The following is a 9,406-nucleotide window of genomic DNA, read 5'->3' as shown; positions in this document are numbered from 1 at the left end:
AATTATATGACAGGCTTACATTGTGTCCGAGATATTTCCTGATATCAAGCGGAAGTTTAAGATTTCCGAAACTATCGAAATAGATGGCTCGATCGCCCTTCTTGGCACAAGCGACCCAGTGCGTGCCCGGTGACGCGTCGTCGTCGAGATTCACGATAATGCACTCGTTACGCAATGATTTTCGCGGCAACGCATCGCGCATGAAAACGCCTCTGAAATGCGGTATTCGCAAGCTGCGTGCGGACGCGTCTAACTGTGTATTCGTAGTCACGCCGGACAAAGGCAGCCGGAAAGTCGTCGTCGTCAGTGTCTCCTTCCAAGTTTTTTTTTTTAATTTTTTCGTTGCACGATATTCTCTTTTTCCTTGTCTTTTTCGCACCCGTGCCTTGTCTGCGATACGGTGCAAGATAAAGACCACGATCCTCCATGGCGCGATTGTGTCGTTGCAATTCCTCCAATTGACGACGTGCACTCTTGCTGTCGTTTATCTTCTTTGTTACGCCAGCCGCGCCACCGATCAATGATCCGAGTGCACCGAGTATCTGGAGAAACGGTAATAAGCCTCTTCGTTTCGCTAACGGCAACATTCTCCTTATTCTCTTCGTAGTCGTTCTCCTCGTCGTCGTTGTCATCCTCTTTTTTCTCGTGTCATCAGCGCCCATGCCCAATTTAGTTTACGCCCTCATAGTACCCCAAACGGCCGTCGCGGTCAATCGTTTGCCGAGTCTTGCGTCACTAGCGTTTATACGCACGCGCGCTTCTTTGGCCAATTCCCGATCGGCCGCGTGTCGATCGCGAAGATTGTTGCTCTGAGAATAGGCGATATGTCTGCGACACGCGGCGTCTAACGAATTGATACCGGAGTCGCCGCGCGCCAATCGCTTCCTCAGGTACCGGGTCCGCAAAATTGATATCCGGGAATGTGCAGTTCGAACGAAAGCGCATTTATAATGCTGTTGAGGAGTCCGGTACCTCGACGCATTTTCGTTGTTCCTGTTGACATCTACTGCAATGTTTCACAAAAGGCGCAAGCCCATCTATGTGCGTTCGCATCCACGGGCGATTGTGGTGCGTGAAACAGATTCGATAACCTTGAATTTCCTGAGCTACTCTCAGGTGTTCGGGCAACTTGTCCCACAGCCAATCGATATAATCGGGAAAGTCGCGCACTAGAACGATCTTCGGAATATATTCCAACTCGTCACTGCTTAAACCGAGAATATCACGTTTATTCGCGTACGTAATGATATACATTTTGACATGGCGGTTTCGCCGTCACAAATTAAGTTGTAAATTATGACGGAGGACGAGGAGAGCCGTGCTCGCGCCCCCTTCTCCCGCGGGAAGAGCGGCAGCGTAGAATTGGTCTCGCCCGCTTTTTGCGTGCGAGATCGCGCGTCTTACATTTTCTTCGAGTGCTACAGGTCATCTGTGAGCCAGAGACGAACGACGGTGGATCGGGAGCTAGCGACGAGCAAGACGAAGCAGGATCCACTCTTCGCTAACAAGCAAAGGAACCCCCAGACAAACGCGGATCGCGGGGACAAGCTGGACTTTGCGGAATAAATCCCGGGGGACGCCTTAGGACCAAGAGAACTTCTGGCAGCCACCTACGCGATCGCAGAGGTTCAGGATACCGTCGAGCACCGATGTCCATCGGCGAAAATCTAGAAAATTCGGCGGTGTCGCGCGGGCCCTGTAAGGCGCTCGCGCTAGAGCCGTGCGCTCTTAAAATACCAATGGGAGCTAGCAGCTATCGGCGACGAGGATCGCGAGCCGAGAGAGCTTCGCGCTCGCGGAAAAATCTTCATTGTGCGGCGTAGCGCGAGCAAAGCGAGACGCCTAAGTGAGTGAGCGAGAGAAAGGGTGCGGCGAGCGAGAAGAGAGCGGCTACGAGAGGGCGAATTAGGGAGCGGAACCTCGAGATTGAGGATCAACCGGCGATTGAGGACGTGAGCACGGCGCGGGATTTTGGTGAGCAGACCACAGCTCGGTGAACGTTCAGCCTAAGTCGTAAAGCGAGATCGGAGCGGCTGCCGTCGCTTCCCGACGGCCGTCGGAAAGGTCCTCATTGCGCTTCGAGGAGTAAGACGTGATTGCCGCCGCGGGTGAAATCCTGCGGGTTTCGCGACTAGTGACCGTCTTTCCCGCGTTACTTGCCGCTCAATTAGCGCGTCTCGCGACCGCACAGCATAGTGAGCGAATGGCGTTAATTATTATAGGAATCCCGCGATTGTAGTTCGCGAGTGCGGGTCTCCGAGAACAAACGAAATACCGCGATAATCCGTTCCGTAGAACAAGTGTCAGGAGAACAAGTGTCGTCGACTTGTGGCTCTCGAACGTTTGACCGCAATCGCGAGGCGGAAACTAGACATCGGCTCTCGCGTCGAGGCTGGTCGTCCCTCGAGCGATCGCGATAAGGTAATTAGGGCCGGGATGCGCCCGGCTGGCGCCTACTAGAGAGAATAAAGTCGTGAAAGGGACGACGTAGTCGACTTAGCCGCGTATCGCGAGGAGCCTCGCGAGGTAGACGGATCCTCGACTACGGATCCGGCTGCCGATTAATTCCGCGAGCAGCGAGACTCAAAGCCCCGCATCGGTTGTTTTTGTTAAATAGAGAGTAGAATCGCGAAGTATGTTGTAATTTATTTCTTCTTCCTCTGATTCCTTTACCTTCTCCTCACATGTCGCGCGACGAGACTTCGCGCCGCGGAATAAGAACCACGCCACTCTACCTAGTCAGATTAATTTTTTTGAGCTGCCGGCCGTCGCCGCCGTAGCGGAAACGAAGATTTGGCCTTGTTCTTCTCGCGGAGAGAACAGCGGTCACAACATTTTCTATCTCTCTGTCACATCCCCGCACGGCGATCGAGTATAAAAATTGTTATTGTCTAGTCGTGGAGGAGGAAGGGGAGGAGGAGGAGGAGGATATATAAATAGATGATCAGTGCGCATGCGTGTGATTTTTATCAAATGTGTTTCATTCGTCAATCACGCACGATTGGAGTGTCGAATCTCGATCGCAAGATATCGCTGATATCTAATTCGACGATGGCAATTCGTAAGCATGGCGATCTGTTGCCCAATTCTATTCGTTGTATCATATGCTGACCGTCCAATTGCGGAAAAACGAATGTTCTGATTAGTCTTCTAGAGAGTCCGTAGGGAGTGCGATTTGAGAATCTATACGTATACTCGAAATCATTGCATCAGTTGAAGTATCAATATCTCAAGGAATTGCTCGACGCGATAGACGAAATCGGATATTACGAGTTCTCCAATAGTAAGGATGTTATACCGCCGAACGAGACCTTTCCGAATTCGATCGTTGTATTCGACGATATTATCTGCGACAAACAGGAGCCAATTAGAGAATATTTCGCCATGGGACGACACTGCGACATCGACTGCTTTTATTTCAGTCAAACGTACGCCAAAATACCCAAACATTTAGTGCGCGACAATGCGAATTTGTTGCTGCTGTTTAAGCAGGACGATACCAATCTGTGACACATCTACAACGATCACGTGAACACCGATATGTCGTACGAAGATTTTCACACTCTGTGTCGCGAGTGTTGGCGACGCAAACACGGTTTCCTAACGATAGATAAAGACTGCGCGTTACAGAACGGTCGATACAGACGCGGTTTCAACGATTTCGTGATGCTTTGAAAAAAAAAGAATAAAATCAGTCTCGCCGTAACCTCTTCAGTCGACGACGACGACGACGACGAGTACGATGAACGAGCGTTATCGAATCGTAGGAAAAAACTGCGAGACAAATCGCGAAAACGCGGGATTCGATTCGTCGAAAACACAGGATCCTGAAAACCGGTGCGACGGAGAGTGAAATTGCGTTGAAGAAACAATTCAAGCCTATCGTCGAATCTCTAAAACAGATCGCAAAATAAACGGTAGAATCATCGAGAATCGATAGAGGACCGATGTTTCTCGGTAAGAGAAAATTCGAGGGAAAGCACTACAAGGACGAGTACGACAACGTCGCAACAGCAATCACCGATTATTCCTTAAAATCTGCTGATTTACCGTCAGCAGCAGCAGCAGTGGCGAAGGAGCACCATGCACGGTGTGGAGGAAGACATATTTTTCGAGACTAGAGACGACAGCCTCGATCGCGTGTTTGTTACACCGGAGAGTTCGCCGTCGAGGATCTTCGGGTAGCAAATATGTGAATCCTTTTCTCGGGGGCGATTCGGGTCGCGAGTTGGATCACGTTTATGGAGTGTACATGAACGACAAGGGTGTTATGATGCTGGAAAACAAAACTTTTCTCGTTAACGCAGATGACTCTGTGACTATAGGCGATGTGACGCACACAGGCACGCCCGGACTGTACGAATTGATATTCAAGAGAATGCCCGACGAATTGATTTTCACGAACAACGATCTGAAAACATACATAAAAATATTGATGACAACGTCCGCGCATAAACGCAATCATCGAGCCGCCAATCCTGCAATGGGAAACAAAGATTACAAATGGAGTCATATCATCGCTCCGTTTATAAAACGATCGCGAACACAATCAGCGAGTAACGCGGCGGCAGCTGCGATGCCGGTGACGATGACGGGCACTGGCGTCGCGCTACTATTGGCGCCGCCTCCACCACCACCTTCGAGGATGACATTAACAGATAACAAAGTGGATTATGTGCATTGGAACGACGCCAATGAATTGGTGAATCGTCTTCAGTTGCTCGACTCGTCGCGTCGAGCTGGCAACAATGCGCATGATAACGAAATTATCTCAATATTAGAGGAGCTTCGCGAGGCCGGAATAATAGTAAATTAATAATTTTGTTTGTCAAATAACGCTCGATAGAATTATATTTTACGGCGGCGCGCGCAATGGCGGTCAATAAACTTGGAATGTCATTGAGAAGGCGTTACAACGACTACGATTATGCGGAACAGTCGCGATTGCCAATCGAACTGTTGAAAAATTTCGTGCGCGAATTCGCGTTGTTATCCTCGACGAATATGAATGGTGAAAAGGAGAGAATTTACGATGCAAAATCTCGCAGAATTCGTAATCTAGGCGAGCCGAGAGACGATTCCGACGCCGCCTCTATGTCACGAGCACCGTTCGCGCTGTCAAGAACGAAATCGAGACTATGATCGTCGATTCGTTCAAGATTTTTGCGCACAAAATCATCGAGAAGATAACGAGAAGATAATCGCTCGATGCAGAATCGAGGCACAAGATAAAGAAGGCGCATCAAGACATTGTCCAAAAAATATCGATACTATTGAGAGAAAAAATCGACACATATCAGCAAGAGATACGCAATTTTTTGCAGGAAAAGGTAAGAAATAACCATATTCGAGAATTGAGGAACATCGACGCAAAAATCGCAAGCCTGACGGCGAAAGACGATTCGACGCAGAAGGAATCGGATAAAATGAATGAAGATATAAAAACATTGAAGAGCGTTATGGGTCACTTAGTGTTGGGTATGAATTATTTAGTGGGACAAAAAAAATTAGAAGTGTGGAAAAATGAAAACTCGCAGAGGACTTGCACGTGCCCGCTTGAAGAAACTTTCTGCGACGTCGTGTCGTAGTGCGCGGTTACGACGATCTGTGGCAAACCGATGTGGTGGAGATGCGTTTCTATGGTTTACAGAACAAAGGGCACAATTACATTTTGACCGTGATCGACGTATTGAGCAAACACGCGTGGACGATACCGTTCAAGAACAAGAACGGAGCGGAAGTAGCCGCGAAGTTGTCGGAGCTCGTGCGCGGCAAACGATGTCCGAGAAATTTGCAAACGGACGAAGGGAAGGAATTCTACAACGCTGATGTACGAAAAGTGCTCACGAGACACGGTATAAATCAGTATTTGACCTATTCGGTGATGAAAGCGTCCGTGGTGGAAAGATTCAATCGGACTTTAAAGAATAATATGTGGAAATTATTTACGGTCAACGGATCGTGCAGATAGATTGATGCGTTACCACAACTGCTATCGGATTACAACACTCGTAGACATCGCACGATCGACATGCAACCAATCGATGTGAAGCGAAAAAACGCTCGGGTTCTTGTGACTACGGTTTACAGTAACGCAAAAATAGTTCCTCTCGGAAAATTTAAGATCGACGATCCCGTGCGTGTAATCAGATTCAAAACGGTGTTTGAGAAAGGTCACACGTCCAATTAATCCACGGAAACCTTCAAGGTTAAGGTACAACGAACGAATCCGATGACATATTTGCTACAAGATTCTCGAGAAAACGCGATAGAGGGAGGATTCTACAAGTACGAGTTGCAGCGAGCCGCTCATCCCGACGTTTCTCGTGGAAAAAGTTTTGCGCAGATGCAGCGATCGCGTATACGTGAAGTGGCTGGGTTTCGATAAATCGCACAATTCCTGGATTCACAAGTCGAACGTCTTGTGATCCATCGATTTCCTCTCCTTCCCCTCCGTTTCTGTCGCGTCCCGCGTAACCGTATGGACCTTCATTCGCGTCGTAATCATCGGTGTGAGAGGAGGAGAAGGAGGAAGAGGAAGAGAAAGTATTACGACCGCGATAATAATGACAAGGACACTTGTCTCTGTCGTTATCGCCAGTGTTGTGGTCGCGTTTCACATTGCCGCAGCCATCACCGCCGCCACCAGAAGTGTGGACGGAATACCGCGACACCGCGACCTTTTGACGATTACGACGATGACGACGTCGAGTTGGCGATTCGATATCTGCAAAAATACGCTTATCTGCAAGAAAACGTGTTTGATTCGATCACGGCCGACAATGCGGAGGAAAGGAAGATTGAGATGGAGGAACTTCTACGACAAGCACTCGCTCTATATCAAGAAATGTGTCGAATCGTAGGCAAGGGGGAACTGAACAACATTAAGCTAGATCTAATGAAAAAGCCTCGATGCGGTCTCAAAGATATCTCTAGCGAAACGGTGAACTCGCCGACACCGACGTGGCCGACGAGATTTATTACGTGGAATTTTCATCTGGCCAGCGAGACCATTTTGAAGACGATGAGAGTTGCTTTCGACACGTGGGCCAGGAACTCGTCGTTGATATTCGAATGCAATATTTCGCATCCTAACATCCTGCTGTCGTTTCGCGAAGGTTCTCATGTGTTTGTGCGACTGAACGGTGCCACCTGTCCCATATCGCTGGACGGACGCGGCGGCGTGCTCGCTCACGCAAATTATCCCACCGGAAGTGCCAATCACGTCTCAGAGATGCATATCGACAGAGCGGAATCGTGACACATAAAGATCAATAAGAATCCCTCAGAGAGATACAGTCTGTTGTACATATTGATATACGAGATTGGCCACGCCTTAGGATTACCACACAGCGAACGCAAAGATTCGATGATGTACGCGTTCGCACCAGAACGACTTATTTTTCCGATCGGACTCAATCTAGAGGATACGCTCAACATTCAACAATTGTACGGTGGAACATTGGCAGCGACGACTACGCGGCCGTCGTCAGTGACGACCCCTGCCACGAGAGAAAATGACGACAACGACGACGACAACGACGAGGCAGATGTGTGCGCCCTGCGTCGCATAAATGTCCTAGTGATAATCAACAAACAAATATTTATCGCCAGTGGTCGTCGCGTGTGGTCGATCGATATGAATGGCAAATCCTATCAGAAATCGATACTGATCAAGGGATATTTGAAATTTCTTTTGGAAAATTTGACTACTTTTTCGGCAGCTTATCAAAAACCTTCGGGGTATATCGTTCTGTTCGCCGATAATAGGGTATACACGACCGAATTTTCCAATCAAAGATTGATAGAGTAGCGGTCGTTCACCGATTTCGGACTGCCGACAAACGCGAAGATCAAGGCGGCGATAAACACTTACAGAGGACAGAGTTTCGTTATCTATAACGTAGTGGGCGAAATCGACGATTGCGCCACCACCAGAATCGTCAGACATAATCTTCAGACGATATTTCCCGGATTACCTCAGGATATCTCCTCGGCCTTTCGTTACGTCGACGGTCATCTGTACTTCTTCGGCAAGAAACAATACAACCGATACAACGAATTCAACGAAAGCATCGTATAGGCAGGAGCTTTGATTTCCAAACGATCGGAATAAGTTGTCCAAAGGAGGAACTGTTGCAACAATTACGCGATCTCTTGCAACGAATCGTGTGGCTGACCGATGACAGTGGTGGATTCAACGACGGCGATCTCACTGCGCGATCTCATCGTCGCCGCAACGATGCAGTTTCTTTGGACACACGAATCCAGATTGAATGACATTTTTTTTCTTCTGTAAAAACTTTTATGTTACATTTTCTTCTTATATATTATATAATATGTATAGCATGTTTCAAATATATGTTTCTTTTTTGCTAAAATTTTTCAGATGACTCCTGAAAAAAACAAACATAATTTCATTTTTTTTCCTTTTATTCTCTCCCTCTCTCAATGTATACATATTTTTAATCGTGTCGTCGATCGATTTCTTGCTCGTCTGCCGCCGCCGCCTCCGTTGCATAATGTCCTCACGGCAGAGTTTCGTGTGATTCTCCAGGTATGACGTAACGCTTATCGTCGTACGGACTCAACGCTAGCTTCAGCTCCGATATCGTGTAAACATTGTGGAGCATCGAACGCACGGCGGACTGACGCTTCGTCTGTTCTTTCGCATCCACTAGACACTCGACGTAATCGGGGAAAGTTATCTCGCGCGCGACCACATTCTTCTTGATGCCCTTGATTCTCTTCGTGTTATCCTGATCTTTCACTCGATACGCGTACATCTTCGATTTCAGGCCCAAGAATTCGGTCATAATCGCGCCATTGTTCTCGTCCTTTATCAATCCTGGCACTCTTTTGTTCTCGCGCGGCATATCGTGCGCATTGCCGGGAGGATATTCGCTCGTATCGAATCTCGCGATATCGCGTCTTATGAGCTCATAAGCGTTCTCGCACTCGAGATAATACACAAGATTGTCGGTGTCTGTGTACATGATGCTGCACTTGTCGCCGTGCAACGGTTTCATATAATCGTAATGAAATTCGTAGAGACGCGTTTTCGATATCTCGAGCATGCACATGCCAATGTACACAGGTTTCATTATCTTGGCCTCGAGTTTGCGCAATTCCACGGCCATGAGGTCTTCCGAGAAAATGCTTCTGCTGTGAAAATTCGGTTTCGCGATCATCGCCTCGGCCCCGTATCTACCGTTCCAATGAGTCACCAATCGAACATCCACGTGCTCGCGCACGTTCTCCATCGTCTTACCAAACACGGCGTTGTTCATGAGCTTGTACATATTGTTATAATCACGAACAGTATTAGCGCAGTCGAAACATTTCATGAAGAACCGTTTCGATTGCGCTACAACAAGGAAGCGGATGTGCAAATGCTGCGCTAAGC

General features: G+C 48.1%; 1 protein-coding gene across 1 annotated transcript; it reads left to right on the top strand.

Moving 5' to 3' along the window:
• Positions 1–7,372: 7,372 nt before the first annotated feature.
• LOC116846189 lies at positions 7,373–8,083 on the top strand. Its single transcript, XM_032819724.1, has 2 exons — positions 7,373–7,771; positions 7,814–8,083. Exons 1-2 carry the CDS (start codon positions 7,373–7,375, stop codon positions 8,081–8,083), a joined length of 669 nt encoding a protein of 222 aa, XP_032675615.1.
• Positions 8,084–9,406: the final 1,323 nt, after the last annotated feature.

Source organism: Odontomachus brunneus, unplaced genomic scaffold (assembly GCF_010583005.1).
Source record: "Odontomachus brunneus isolate Ranch 3 - 2012 unplaced genomic scaffold, Obru_v1 Obru_scaffold_061, whole genome shotgun sequence".
NCBI classification, from domain to species: Eukaryota; Metazoa; Arthropoda; class Insecta; order Hymenoptera; family Formicidae; genus Odontomachus; species Odontomachus brunneus.
The sequence above is the reverse complement of the archived record's forward strand: the minus strand, read 5'-3'. Positions and strand labels throughout refer to the sequence as shown.

Excerpts from the sequence above, each read along its gene's own strand:
- LOC116846189 (XM_032819724.1), top strand. The coding sequence starts at position 7,373 with ATGTACGCGTTCGCACCAGAACGACTTATTTTTCCGATCGGACTCAAT. Across the intron at positions 7,772-7,813 it reads TTCTGTTCGCCGATAATAGG|CGGTCGTTCACCGATTTCGG; the intron begins GTATACACGACC and ends TTGATAGAGTAG.